This window comes from Eretmochelys imbricata, chromosome 1, assembly GCF_965152235.1.
Source record: "Eretmochelys imbricata isolate rEreImb1 chromosome 1, rEreImb1.hap1, whole genome shotgun sequence".
Classification (NCBI taxonomy): domain Eukaryota; kingdom Metazoa; phylum Chordata; order Testudines; family Cheloniidae; genus Eretmochelys; species Eretmochelys imbricata.
In genome coordinates this window covers 250,661,325-250,677,202 of record NC_135572.1, presented here as the reverse complement: position 1 = coordinate 250,677,202, position 15,878 = coordinate 250,661,325, and the positions used below count along the sequence as shown (strand labels likewise).

The window sequence follows — 15,878 nt, the reverse complement described above, 5'->3', positions numbered from 1 at the left end:
GAGAAAAATAGCTGAAGTCCCTAAAATGTTTGTTTTATAAATCTGAGCTGTGATACAATCGAAATACATTAGTCCGTTACTCACCTGCTGTATCTGAAGAATAATTTTACATTTAATCAGTTACTAGAACACTCAAATGTAACACATTACTTGATCCAAATTCCCCCATTGTTCCCAACAGATGAAAGACAACCCAGATTGTATCTTTTTATTATGTAGCCTAAAAAGCAAGACAGGATGACAGTAGTTTTAACTAAGTCAGGCTGTCACTACAACATCAAGTCTTTTAAGTGACTGAAACACAACAGGAATGTATCACGTAAGGCAAAGCCCTACTGATATTCCATCCTGTTTAGGAGAGGATGCACACCCTAAGTGTGCAAGCATGCAATGCTCCTTAAAATCTCATAGTTTTCAATTACATATGCTTGATGGGAAATTTTCAAATGGTCAGAATTCTGCAAAAGTCCACCGTTTTCCAGATTTAGTGAAAACACTAGTCCTCATGGAAGATCACATCCAGGCCAAGTTTCAAACTTAAGCTATTTGTGTCCTAACAATGTCTAAAAGTGTGATGGGTTTTTTGTTGTGGTGTTTTATTTATTTTTTAAACACAGAGAAGGAGGGGAGGAAAAATACACCATCTCAAACAAACTCAAGAAAACTGATATGGCAGAGGCTCTTGATGGAAAGCATCAGCCAAACAGGTTACTTTCAGAAACAAAGTGTGTAGAAATAGGGGATTACAGTTGAAACTGTTCTGCAACATTTACTATAGCAACTGCCACCAAGCAATACTATGATCCTACAGCACTGCCCTTTTTCCATCATCTTCAATACACACGTGCAACATTTTGTATTACAGCACAGTTAACGTGTGATTAAATATCAAAGCCATACTGTAAAGCAAACACACAAAAGCATATTTATGGTTGCTGTGGGACTCTCAAATAAATCTTGTGACTTTTGTGCAATTAAATCCTCAATGTTTTTGCATTTATGCATTTTTTGCACAGAATTACACAAAGGTAAAATAATAAATGGGTAGGGAAGGAGGACAACCAAAACTACAGTAGTATATTCTTCAGATGACAACTATAGACTGACGTACAGGACATGTACATTTCAGAGACTTACCTCCTTGAAGATCTCTCATTCAACTACTATCCATACCCAAACACCATTCATTTATATTGGTTTTACAAGACCACAGCCAAGGCAATATAGCTGCAAGCTTCTGCTTTTATTGCTACCTTATTTGAACCCCACCCACAAGTGTGAGATAACACAAACAGGAATCAAAAATCAGGTGTCCTTATAAGTGAAAACTGACTAGATAAGATTTTATTGTAAAAATTTTCTTATGTAAAAAATGAAAATCACTAATAGCAGCCATTCCTGTCATGAAGAAACAGCAAGCCTAGAAATATCATGTACTCTCAGCAAGTAACTCATCTAAGTACTAAAGGGATCCAGTTCTTTTAGTTTTGAAAGTGAGACAAGCTCAGGCCTATTCACACTGGTAACACCATCTGCTTCCAAGCACCTAGCTGCTGCTGCTTTAAATTGCAATTTATGACCCCCATAAATTAACTCAGAAGCCATTTCTTCATCTAAAAGATTTCATTTGAGTTTTTGTTAAAGGTCCCACAGCCCTTCCTCGAACTGGGAATAACTAATGTTTCAAATAACCACAACAAGCTTTGGGAAGACTTTCTGAAGCTAAGGAAAAATAATGCATTCTGCATGCTCAGTATGCTGTTTTTGAAGTGTGCAGAACTTAATTTATTTAGACATGTTAGAAGTACTAATCCTTATTCAGGATTGCGTACACATACCAAGTATGACAGTTTAAATAACACCATTTGAGTTATCCAATAAAATAAAAGAAACTATACGCTGTTTTTCCATGCTCAAGTATCAAACAGCTACACAGATTTTATTTCTTCCCTTTATTTTTCTCCCCGTAGACTAACAAAAATGAGACGTTTCATCTCAAAAAAGCAGTTTTCAGTCCTGTTTTCAGTAATTTAAACCATTGTTTCTCAACGACCAGCCTGTGGACTGGCGCTGGTTCCAGATATTTCCCTGACATAGCTTAGGACAGCAGCAAGCCAGTCCTTTGTATCAAAAAGGTTGAGAAGCACTGGTTTAGACTATCTTAGATACTCATATGGTATCCATTACTGTGGTATATTCACAATCTAATGTATTTTTTCTTATAATATCACTGAGGAAGGAGAGTACGGCTATTTCCATTTTACAGTTGGAGAACTGAAGCATAGAGACACAAACCAATTTGCCCAAGATCATACAGAACATCTGTGGCAGAGGAGAGAATTTAAGTTAGATCTCCTGAGTCTCGGGCCAGCCTCTTCAGGATAGAATACCCTTCTTTTCTGACAAACTAAGGTAGAATCGCAACCTAAAATGGAATGTTTTTCCTGTGATTAATTCAAATTCTCACCATACAGCAGATAATCTAATATCTGTTACAGTGCCCTATTTTCCCAACGGCACAAATAAATCAAAAAGTAACCCAAGCTTCATTTCCTCATGTGCTCCAGAGCAAAGAAATCACACTTACGAAGTTGACAGAAATTGTCCCTTTGCGCTGCCTCATCTGCATGCCAAACGCTTCTGACTTGGTACCTTTGCGTCTTCGAGAGACCTCGTCTTGAAGTAAAATAAAGTCACATACATTTCATTAATACAGCGTAAAGAAAGAGCCAACATACAAGGATCATGTCAAGTCCAGCCTGGTACCCTGCCTTTGGCAGCAATACTACTTAGTGCTGTAGAGAAAGCCAGAACTCTTTGGTGTACCTGACCAGTGTACTCCTGGGAGAATTCTGCACCCCTGCAAACTGCAGAATTTCACAGAATTGTTTCCCAAACAGAACTTCTGGCTGCCACTAGGGGTCGTTGGATCCTGCAGAGCCCAACTCGCAGTGAGCGGAGTGCCCAGCCTGGCAGGGCTTGAGGCTACACGCTCTTGGATCCTGGGACAAGAGAGGACCTGAGAGACTCAGCCAGCTCTGGCAAAGGGCAAGGAAGGGCAGGGCTGCACCACACCATGTCCCCCGGCAGGACAGTAAAGAAGTTGGGAGGAGTAAAGGGGTGCTGGTGTGTGAGCTGGGGGCTGCCCCACAGCTGAGCTCTGTGGGGTGTGGGGGGAAGAGGAGGAGAGGGGACCTGGTGTCCAGAGGCTGCCCCATGACTGAGATCTGTGGGGAATGGCGGACTGGTGTCTGGGCCGGGGGCTGCCCCAGGGGGAGGGGTGCATGGGTGTCTGAGCCAGAGGGTGCCCTGTGGCTGGGCTCTGAGGGGGAGTGAGATGCCCTGTGACTCAGCTCTGGGTAGAAGAGGGTGTGGGTGTCTGGGCCAGGTGGTGCCCCGCAGCTGGGCTCTGGGAGTCCAGGTGTCTGGGCTCTGGAGGCCCCAAACAGCCCGCCTCCAGCACCTCCCAACTGGAACTGGATTGTTGTAGGGGTTTTTTTAACTCTCTACTCCTGGGAGAGTCTTTTTTGCTGTTGTCTGTATTGACGACATACTTGTTGACAGGTATTTTGAAACAAGTTACCAAAATAATTGAAACTGGAGTGATTATATTGTGTTATTTTGACAAATAAAATATGCAGAATTTTAAAATGTGTGCACAATTTTTAGGCACAGAATTCCCCCAGAAGTAAACTGCCAGTTGTATCAAGCTGTATATGACTTGGGAAGGGCAAACCCTCCCTTGCTGATCTTTACAGGAGATCCAGGTACATCATGAAACAAAGTGGATTACCCTTATAATTTGCAAAAAGAAAAGGAGTACTTGTGGCACCTTAGAGACTAACAAAATTATCTGAGCATAAGCTTTCGTGAGTTACAGCTCACTTCATCGGATGCAGCTCACGAAAGCTTATGCTCAAATAAATTGGTTAGTCTCTAAGGTGCCACAAGTACTCCTTTTCTTTTTGCGAATATGGACTAACACGACTGCTACTTTGAAACCTTACAATTTGTGCGCTTATCTAGCATGACTGGTGTTTTTTCAAGTCCAGTAATTCTCAACTAGTACAGTATGGTTCCTAAATACAGAAATATGACTATCAAATTAAGAGTCCAGCCAATGTGGTTAGCCACCATGAGTTCTGTCAACCTCCCCATGAATTAAATCCCAAAATGTTTAACTTTTTTCCATCATAGTGGCTCATTTTGACCTCTTCCCACTTGTCTCCAGAGAGAGCAGCGAGGTTTGGTTCAAAAGACTGTTTCAGAGTCCTTCCCACAGGATAAACCAGAGGCTTATTTACCTTCTTTATCCTTTGCTCCCAATGCCAGTCCCACCATCTTGGGTCCAGCTCCAAAGATCTGCAGCTTCTTCAGCTCGGTATTTCTACTCATCTCTCCTGCCTCTGCCTGAAAACAAGACCAGATCAGCACAACACCATCAGCATTTACCTTCCAGGTCTCCACTACTCACTGTACACTTGTATCTCTACTCTCTTCCTCTCATTGCCCCATTCACGCTCACAATATCTGCTTTACCCATAGAAGATGGAAGGCCTGACTTTTCATCCCCAAACCCAGTATCCAAATGCAAGAATGGAAATGCAATGAAACACAGACTGGAACTTCCCTTCCAATTCTCCAAACAGATGTCTCCACGTTTAGCATTAAAAAGTTTTGTTACAAAGGTCAATCTATACAACAAGTTATCACGGAGGACTAGGTTTGACTTCTGGCAAAAACAATCAAACATCAATGCAACACTTTCCAAGTTACTATGGAACAGGAAAAGTTTGATATTAATAAATACATTATTTATGTGGCACCTTTCATTTGCTCCCTAGAGTGAGTGGATATATCCACAAACTATTAATGATGTTCACACTTCATAGGTCTTCTTGAATCCTTGTCTGGGCTTGGATTTTCAGATGCAGTGGCAGATTTACTATTCCATACAGCCCCTACCTACACATGGTGCGCTTCAAATCATATGAATTAAGCAATGGAAAATACTTATTAGGTCATCCAGGCCATCCCCCTGACAATGCAGGGATGTTCTCTTCTAATGTTTTGTCCCTTCCTGTCCATTCATTCACAGTCCTCCATAACTAACGGAGCCTCATTACTTTTATATTACCATAGTCCCTAGGAGTCCTAGTCATGAACCCAGATTCCATTGTAATAGGTAATATAGGCTTATCCAACCTTGTTTTATTCCATCATTACCTCCACTCCACCAGAGATGAGAACCTCAATACATCTTCTGTCCACTTACTTCTCAAAAACTCTCTCACTTTATCCACAAACTTTCTTTTATACTACTGCCTACCCATGGAATGTCCTTCCTGAGCTGGTACACCAGGCAACTACCTTTTCTTCATTCAAGTCCCTCCTAAAGACCTGCTGCTCCTACAAAGCCTTCAAGCCAGTCAACTAAAACATTTTTAACCCATCATGCTGCCCACTAATGCTCACTGAGAAACTGCACTATCTTACTGATGTTAGCCTGCCCTTCCTTCTCCTGCTCCCCTTTACAAACTTTTTACTCTTCTTGTATTACGTCTGAGATAAGTTTGTTAGCTCCTTGGGGGCATGAATCAGGTCTCTGCTGGTACTGCGAGGCACCTATCACAATCCTTGGTGACGTCAAAAAAAAAAAAAGCTTTCTGGTAAGCTGTGCTCAAAACTGAACGAGAAACCCCATGTGCAATGACAATAATGCTATAAACAGAGAATATAATTTCCAAGTATTCATGTCAAATTTTCATGTTTGTTCTTTTAGTTGGCTGCCAAAATGGACTGAAACACAAGTCTCATTTGCTAGTCACCATAGGGGTTTTTTTTTTGGGTTTTGTTTAGCACTAGTGCTGTCCAGATTTTCCCTCCAACTGGATTCTGTGTTTGGTCTCGTTTTGTCAGCCAGTATATTAACTTGCAACTTTCCATTCTGAATATCAGTTATTTTCTATTCATGTTCAAATATCCGGTAGATCATCTGTGTTATGCCTCTGTTCCCACTGGTAATGGTAATGTTCCCACTCATAATTTAAAGGGACACTATCAACCTGTATTTTTAAAAACTGGCTTTAAAATACAGTTTGATACAGCACTCTAATATGTCCTGATTTTTTTAATTACTTACATTTTAAAGGGTATTTCTGTTCACCTCTTTATGTTCATAGAAATCTTTCTAGCAAGTGAAAAACTGACTGACATTGGACAATGGTGTAACTGATCTTGATGTCCATGAGAATGTACAAAGCATATAAACCAAAACATAGCAATAAAATATTTTAGTATATAGGTACACCATTCAGACAAATGTGATTTTTCAAGTTAGCATCCCTTTAATTTTATGGGAACACTGTTTTCCCACTACTCCATATGATTAATGAAAACAGATAAAATGGGATTTATGAGAGATCCCAGTGGTATCAGATTACCTCCTTCCCCCAAACACAATGTTCTCATTAAATCTTCTCTGTTTATTTACAGATTTTCACGCAATTTTTAGTCCATTTGCCTGTCGTAATCCCAATCCTTACTTTCGTTTGAAAAATTAACTTGACTATCATTCTTTACTAAAATTCAGACATTACATCTATCAAGTTCTCTTCTCACATTGCTTTTTGATAGAATTATAAAAATTAAATCAAGCTTTCCTGCCTTTTTTTTTTAAATATAAAAACCATGTTTCTCAATTCTTAGTCCTTCTAATTCCATTATACTTCTAAGTAAACATATTTTAAAAGGTAATGATTGGTAATGATTTAAAAGGTAATGAAAGGTAATGATTGCTTCAAAATCTATAACCACTAATTCCTCTCATCAGGTAAATAGAACACCACATGTATCAAAAGCACAAGTTATGTAACCAGAAGGAAACCAACCAAAAAAATTCTATCTAATAAATGCCTATAAAACAAATAGCACTTGTTCACAAACAGACTAACCTATGAATATCAAAAACATTCAAGATTATTAAAATCCACACTTCATTTAGTGACACTTAAGGTTGCATCAAGACACCTCCCAACTCAATTGTGAAAGCATGGAATTAAAGGGATAGGATGGGAAAAGTCTCATGCCACTTTTACAGTGCAACGCGCTCCAACTTTCCATGAGGCTTTCACTTCCATCTCCAACAGATACCAAAAAGCCATATATATCGCAACTTCAAACTTGCACTCTAGCAAAAAAAAAAAAATTAACAACCTCAGACACACTTGTATCAGTCACACAGTATACGTGCTTTTGAAGTTATTCTGCCTTAACAATGTGGTTTAATAAGCGCACAATGTTATTATTCCTAACTAGGGTTTGTGACTGAGCATGCAACGAAGTAGACTTGTCATCACCATATTTTTCTCTAATATTTTAACAGATTTCTTTATTTACTCCATCGTCCCACAATTGCTAAACTGAAAAATCAAGAACACACTGTAACAGGATCCAATTATGGGTTTAAGTACCTCATCCTTTCAAGGGACACCATCAACTTGAAAAGGTCACTTCTATGAGATATTTTTAACCTTCTATTATTATTATAACAAGTAGCACCTAAGATTATTATAACTGAGAACAAAACTTATTTTATTGCTTTGTGCATTCCCAACACTTTTTATATAGTAAGTTAAATTGTTTCTTTGAACAGTTTCCACCGCAATTATCTCCCACACTAACACAAAAATGTTTTCAAAATAGTGAAGTGTGATTGTCAAACCACAAAAATTGGTAAGGGAACTCAGGGCAGATGTGTTGCCAGGAACTTTTAACTCTTCTAAAAACTTCTCTAGATTTTAAGTTGTTGGTATCACTTTAATATAACATCTTTTAAAAGATTAGAGCAACATTGGCTTCTCTTTCCTTCCAGTACAATGATTTTTTTAGAAATAAATTATCAGCAGTTCAGTAAGCTCATTAGTCTAATCCCTTAACAGCCAAGGATGCATCCTTATATCTTATTTGTCTTTACTCCATATTTTCCAGTATTCCTAATCTGCTCTTTATTTTTAAACAATATTTCCCTTAAAATTATTAAATTAAGTAGTAAAAGAAAAATGTATCTAAGCCATTTTTCAGTTATTAATATCACTCCTGTTCTAAAAGAAAAGAAGTACTTGGGGCACCTTAGACACTAACCAATTTATTTGAGCATAAGCTTTCGTGAGCTACAGCTCACTTCATCGGATGCATGTAGCTCACGAAAGCTTATGCTCAAATAAATTGGTAAGTCTCTAAGGTGCCACAAGTACTCCTTTTCTTTTTGCGAATACAGACTAACACGGCTACTACTCTGAAACTCATTTAATAAGTGACCTGCTTTCCAACATTTGTAAAGTCATCCTTATTTTCCAGTGTTCATCTTTTTTTTTTTTTTTTTTTTTTTTTAAACTTTTCTTCCTTTCCTGGCACCCCTTTACTAAGTTATTGCTTGCCTTCCCCACCATTCCCATTTACAAGAGTTTTATTTTGCGGTAATGGGAGAAAGAATAGGACTGGTTAAAACAGATCTTTGGTTTTGGAAAGACTTCTCAATATTCCTCTTCTTGTTCTTTCAGTGGGTTTGTAGCCAGTTGTGGTTTAATTATAGAATCTAAAGATTCCCAACCTTCTTTTACAATGGAGAATTTTAATATATCCTTCTCTCGCATCTCTATTACATTTCTTAAAATCTGGCTTTCCTGAAATCTAGTACCTTTGTTTCACAAATGCAGCAGTACCATACTTAATTCAAGTAACTTGCAGTCACTAGTTCCAAACTGTTGCTATTCTCATTCTTAGCTAATTGATCTGTAAGTAATAGGTCCACAGTACTTTCTCTGCTTTTTAAAATGTAATATTGCCTCCCACTTAGAAACTCTTCTCAGATACAGAGATCACCACAGTTAGCCATAACTGTTACCTTCAGTTGGATTACTGGCAACATACTCTACATAGGTAATCTTCATCTGATGCAGCATACAGGAGCATGTTTATCTGATGGATATTCACATCTGAGGCATATTAAACATGTAGGTTCTAGGGGCTCCACAGCTGGTTTAGATACAAATCAAGGTGTTCACTTTAATCTAAAAAGGGCTAGGTGGTTTGGATTCCTGTCTACAGTAAAGACTGCTTCTCTCCGTAAGCACCTGCCCTGCAACTGAACCTGGAACATTTTGCAAACCGTCCCTAGATTTGCAGTCATGCTATTTGCGGGTAGGAGCAGGGCATTCTCAACAGGAGAATAAGGGACACATCTCTGCTTTGAATTCAGTTCCCCAGTAAGTCCAACAAGTTTATTAGACCTTCTGAATGTATCAAAAATATTTAGGCTTTTCCTGATTAAGTGAAGTGAGTGAGCTGAGTTTCTCAGGGGTTGGAGAATTCATTTCTTTTGTTAAGTGCTAAAATAATTGAAAGCATGCTTAGATTTTATAAGACATTTTTGTATATGTCAACAATAATGAGCTTTGCAGACTACATGTGTGAAGATAACTCACCCACCAATGAAATGCAGCAGCTGTTCTGTACCAGGAACACTATGAACAGTTTTTAGAAGGGAGAGTGAGGAATACCATTGTTTTACTGAAACTACTGAAAGCAGTCTTGTAAAAAGAGCGATGAGATCTTAATGATGCAGGGTCTCTTATATCTCATCTGAAAAAGACACAATAGCACAGTGCCCCCTAGACAATGGCTCAATACCAGCTCAGAAGAGTTCCACATACTTAGTGAGGAGCAGCAGTTCCTGTAGCATGCTGGATTTTTCTTGGGTGGGTATCTCCCATCCATGTACTGACCATACCCAAGACAACATAGTTTGAGAGATCTCACATGATCACAGCCTAGTACTACTGATATGATGTTTTTGTATATGGTTACATTATACAAATAAATGTAGTAAGTCTGCCAAAAAGTGATATCAGATAAAAGACAACCCTGTCTAAATGAACCATAATCTAAGAGAAACAAAACATACTATTTACTAAAGCTGAGGGATACTCAGCAAAAGTGAAGGGAAGCCCGAGTGGCATGAGATGTGCACTTTGGAAAAAGACACGTTTTTGATAGCATTAGATATGGAAAAGAAATTTCAGTGTGCTTAAAATACGTCCAGAATGGCATGGTGCAAATAGTAAAAAAAGATTAAATTAAAACCCAGCTTTCAGCCACGTCCCACTGACTGGCCAGCAAGAAGCCACTAGTTCGTGCCACATGGACCCAGTCCAAAAACTTTCAGAGATTCTCTTTTTATAATGAGCATGTTATTTTATCAGAAACAGAGATGGCCTGCTTAAACAAGACTGCAGGGAAAGAAACAAAGAGAGGGAAAATCAGGCCAAGACTTCAAGGTCTTTTTTGATGTACCGACATGTAAAATGATGCTGTTTCAGTTTGAAGGGAAAGTTACTGGTGGTCCTTGTGGAATTTCAATATTGCCTAGTAAAATATCAGATGTTGCTGTAGCAATAATAGCCTTAACCCACACAAAAGAGACTGCTTATTTTCAGGAGAAAAGCTGTGGAACGGGAACAGATTTCCCAGGCATCACTCTGCATTTTCCCTCCCCACTGCAAGCTCTTCACAAAAAACTGTCAGTCAATCTTGTGATAATTGGTCCCATTTCCACAGTTTTCCACTGCCTGTAATGCCTTGTCTGCACACAAGCTTACATCTGCTTAAATAAAGGCGAGTCTAAAAACAAAGTTTAGTTAAATGGATGCAAGCTCCACTTCGACACACTTTTACATCAGTTTACAACTAGCTTATATCCATTTAGTTTGCATTGGTGCATTCACTGATGCAAACAAACACAATATAAGCCAGTTGAAAATATGAAAATAGTTTAACTATATCTGTTTACAAAACCAAACTTTAGTTAAGTTGATATGATTTCTGCGAATAGACCAGGCCTAAGAGATACATATCTCTGGAGTTTAAAAAAAGGACTGCTTCCTTGTGGCACATTTGCGTGGGCTCCCACGGCCAGACAAAGGCTATTGCACTGGTGCAAAGAATAAATGCACTCTGTCTGTAGTGGCCAAGTAATGTGGGTACCTGGGATTTGATGCGTCTGGTTCTCTTCAGCACAACGTTCATTCTTGTGCCCTGCTTTGGGGAAGCCTGGGCATCAGAGCCGAGGTCCTCTGCCTCCACTTTTTCCTTAAGGTCCAAGTTTGGCTTTTGGATGCCCTAAAGGATCAGAGCACAGAAGGACACTGGGTTGATTGATCAGGGGATCAGACTCTCTACGGTCTGTGAATCATCCTGTTTGTTGAGGAATAGGGCTACTGGTGAAGTCATACTGCAGTGGACATGCCATTTGGACAAGAGATAAATCACTGCATGCACCCTGAAATAAGAAGATTGAATCTTGACAGCTTCCTAACAAAGAGTAATAAAGACACCTTCCCAAACAGGTACATCACTCTTTGCCCTGTATCCCATTCCTGACAAAACTGATCTCTCACCTATCGAAGAAACCTAAAAGTATAATCACTACTCCAGATCACAATGCAACTTCTAATTCTATTTTTCCAAATGTGAACAGGTGCTGGTTTGATGAAAGTACTTTCTGCTTTCAGGAGCACAGAGCCACATGTGACAGTTTAGTATACAGCAATAAACTGACGCAGTTTGGGTCCCATCTTTCTACCATGGAAGGGAACAAGTCTCTCACCATAAGGGTAACCCCAGACTGGAAGAGTTCATAGGGGTACAGTATCCGTTCATAGTGAGACTTCAGCAGTGATCCAGTGCCTTTTCCTGGCAGGTAGCCTAGTCGACTAGCCACTTTGGACCATTTCTTCTCTTTAGTGACCACCTCAAAGCCTCCTTTGCTGGCAACAATCTGAAACAAAACATTTTTTTTAGAAACTTTTTTAAGGAACTTTGAGTTCTTCCAACCATTCTGTATGAATCATACATGACTATACAAACCAAACCTTCAAAGGTTCCGTGAAACTCAGAGATCCATAGTTATGATTTGGAGATTTTTCCTGCAGGGGCAGTACTTTAACAAACACATACATGTCTCAGTCACCTGATGCTTTTATTACAGCCCCATTGCTCAGAAATAAATAAAAAGTGTATACGAAAGAGACGAACAAGCAGTGCTTTTCCGACGTGTTGGAAAGAATACAAACCCACTGTCAGAACAAAATAAAAAAAGTCAGCTCTCATCAGATGTGCAGTCTGATGAAAAACACAAGAGTCTGGCCAGAAGCGGAGTCAATTCTAACAGACCCAATATAGAAGGAAGCATTGAAGCTCAGGACTCCAGAATTACAAAATTCTCAAGAGAGAACCCTGGATGAAACAGAAACTACTGTCAGAAGTGGAGACACTGACTTCTCCTTCCAACTAGATCAGTACTGCTGCACCCATACTATTTCAATAGCCATTGAGTCTATCAGTTCACATACAAAGTCCTCTTTGGCTACATAGGACTAATTTATTTAACCTGAAAAACAGTCCATTTGTCTCCAAATGAACGTCACAGGAGCTGCTTCCTCTGAACACATTTCTATTCTCTCCCCACCCTTTTAAGGGTCACTGAGAAACAGTTTAAAACCAAAATAGACATATCCTGGTTTCATTTACATTTTGTAAAGATTCTTAACATTTCTAGACCTCTTCAGTTTGGTGGTAAACGTCTTTCCTCCTCAAAGAGCCCAAGTTATATGCCTAACTCTGCAGGGACTGATGGAAAGGCAAACACCAAAGCATAATTACTGCAGTGGAACTAAAAAGTGAAAACATTATCAATTTAGCTTCTAAACTGAGTGAAGTGCAAAAGCCTAAGTGAAAAGTCATTTAGATTTTAAGTTGTCAGTTTTTATAATCGTTAACACAAGTAACAATTAAAATCACACTTTCCTCTATTTCCTTTGTTTTTTCACATTCCAAGGTATTCTCCAGTTCAGTTTTAAAAGTAATTAGAGAATCCATTAGGTAAAGCTATGATTACACCTTAGCTTAGAATAACCAAGCTTTATGGAGTGCCCATAACAAGTGAATGAAGCTGTGACTCACTCTATAAGATGAGCAACATAGTGAAAGCAACCAAAGTTTATACCCACCCATTCTGAACAATGATGGCCAATTACCTAGATACTAACAAAATAAAAACAATCTTTGCAGTGAGTTTCCACTAAACAAAGCAAGTAATTTGTGCTATCAACTAGTTAGACAACTAAAGTATTAACTCATACAGAACTGAGGTCCCTGCTCTAATTCATGCCAGTATCCCAAATATCATTCCCATTTGCATTATGCAAAGACTATTGTATCATTTCCTAACAAACCACGGCAGACATGGAAATAAACCTTCAATGCTTTCCAAAGACAGTTAAGCAAAGTTAACATACACATTGCCCATAAGGCTGTCTATGAAAAACAAATTCTTCTAAAGCATAATCTTTTAAAGCAATGTACCCTACTCAAGGGTGCCAGAACTAGGAATGCAGCAGCACCCCCAGCTTTAAGTAGTTTTGTTTACAAGTATACAGGGTTTACAAGTTTTGTTCAATGGCTTTCAGCACCCTCACTCTACAAATTGTTCCAACACCACTTACTCTACTGCACACTCTACACATTTCCACTCACCTGAGACAAGCACATTTTGATGAGTAAGTGGAAACTGGCTTTGATCTAGCAGTGCTAGTACCACCACGCATTCGTAGGCCTAATCTACGATCAAAAAGGTTTGCTGCTACAGCTATGTAGGCAAAACCCTTCTTGTATAGATGCAGTTTATATCAGCAAAATACTACTTTTAGCAGCTAAACTGGAAAAAGGCACTCTTACTCCAAAGTATCTCACGTGGGGGCTTATACCAACATAGCTGTTCTAGGCTCTCCTTCCCACACAGGGCTGGCACCTATTATGCTGTCACACACTGCCCCCTACGAAATAATTATTCCAGAGTAGCTATTTTGGTAAATTTCCAAGTGTAGACATGTCCTTAGTCTTGCAAAGAGCTCTACACTCCTATAGTTCTGCCCTAAAATGTGTAGAGAGCAGCAAAGAGAAGAACTGGCCAGTAAAGTTACTGGTTAATTTTCCAGGGCTTTCATATTGCATACTGAGCCACAAACACAAATGTAATTGCTATCTGTACTTGTAATTGTCTGCCATTTCCTTGTAATCATTCCGATTACAAATATTTTAAGTATCTCCTTGTTTTCATGGTATATCCAGTGCAAAATCTGCACAAAACCGCTACCATCACCCCAGGTAGCCCCTGCTTCCCCGAAGAATCTTACTCACCTTGCTCAGAGAATACAGATCCAAGATTTTTCTCTCCACCACAGGAATTTTTAAAGTGGAACCTTGAAGTTCCCAAAATTTTGCTAACTGATCCAAGAAGTCCAGTTTCACTCTGGTCATTGCCTATAATCACAACAAGAATACAGATGGGTCTGAACCTAGTCAGACATGAAAGAAATGCCTAGAATCAAGACAGAAATGAATCAAAGGAAACACTATTTACATGTTTATAATGTAACTACGAATGTGACAATTTACTATTCATTTTCCCTGTAAAACAACGGGAGGCAGAAATGTCAATAATGAAGAAAACCTTCATAAACTTTTGTTTTAAACTATGCACTCTTGTGGATAACTTATGAGCCAATTTCCTATCCAGAACAATTTTCTCTTTTTAAAGCCAAGATGTAAGCTCATGAAAAAAACCAAACATACATACATTCTAGGCAGGAATGTAAGATCATCTATTATTTGTTAATATTACAAAAATTTTAGGAACAGCAAAGCTACTACATGCCTTGGACTATGCAAGGTCTCCTGGAGCATTTTTGGAGCGCTCAGTGGTTCTTGTTCCACAAGGAGACGCACGCACAAACCGAGAGACAAATAAGGCTAGATTCACAAAAGAATCTGAGCATGGTGATGCTCAGCATCACCTCGCCTAACTTTCAGGTGTCTAGAAAATCACTGGGATTCACAAAGCCTGGGTTAGATACTCAGACTTCCCATACAACTAAGTACGTACATAAGAACGCCATTCTGGGTCAGTGGTCCACTTACCCCAGTACCATCTTCCAATAATGGCCAGTGCCAGATGCTTCAAAGGGAATGAACAGAACAGGGCAATTATCAAGTGATCCATCCCCTGTCAAGCAGTCCCAGCATCTGGCAGTGAGAGGCTTAAATATGGAGGAATATAGGCACTTCAGAACAGTATTCACAAAAGTGAACACTGAGTGGCTCCTTGCCCAAGCTAGCCAATGGTAGATGCCCAGATGAGGGGTGTGTCCTCAGCCCTGCCACTCTCCAGGAGTTCAACACCTAATTCCAGCTACAGAGAGGCACCTCAATTTGTTTGGGATTCTCAGCTGCAAACACTCTTTTGGCATTAGGCACCTACATTGTTTTTTGGTTGGTATTTTTTTGCAAGCAGCTTGGGGGGGGGGGAATATCCTATAGGCCAGTGGTTAGGGCACATAGCTGAGAGGTGGCCAATCCCTGTTCAAATCCCTTCTCCCACTCACATGGTGGGAGGACTTGAACTGGGGGTATCCCACACCCCTGGTGAGTACTCTAACCATCTGGATAGACCAATAAAATGAACTATTAGTGGTGGGGTTTTTGCTGGTTTTTTGTTTTAAAGATTTAAGAGATATTATCAAAGTGGTTAAAAATTAGGCAATTTTGGGATTAAGAACAGCAATAAACACCTTATGAAAAAAACAGCGGGGAGTTCTGAGGGCTAAACACTAGCTACTCTTACTACACAACATGGTCCTTGGCATTCATTTTAAATGTTTTCAGCCTAGTATAAAAAACTTCTTGTGATTATTTTGAATAATAAAATAAAAACCAGATCTCAAAGTCTGAGAGTTACTTTATCCAAACTCTGCTAGTGCCAA

General features: G+C 39.2%; 1 protein-coding gene across 2 annotated transcripts in view; it reads right to left on the bottom strand.

Annotated features, from left to right (window-relative positions):
• KDM5A (lysine demethylase 5A) overlaps nt 1–15,878 on the bottom strand; it is an 84,902-nt gene that overhangs the window by 66,188 nt on the left and 2,836 nt on the right. Inside the window, exons 3-7 of one of the 2 annotated variants that reach the window (XM_077827510.1) lie at nt 14,257–14,379; nt 11,666–11,836; nt 11,044–11,178; nt 4,305–4,410; nt 2,588–2,676 (exon numbers count right to left, since the gene is read on the bottom strand). In XM_077827510.1, the coding sequence (XP_077683636.1) occupies nt 2,588–2,676; nt 4,305–4,410; nt 11,044–11,178; nt 11,666–11,836; nt 14,257–14,379 (624 nt within the window). The remainder of the gene's footprint in view (nt 1–2,587; nt 2,677–4,304; nt 4,411–11,043; nt 11,179–11,665; nt 11,837–14,256; nt 14,380–15,878) is intronic. The other variant, XM_077827520.1, reaches the window with a different exon arrangement.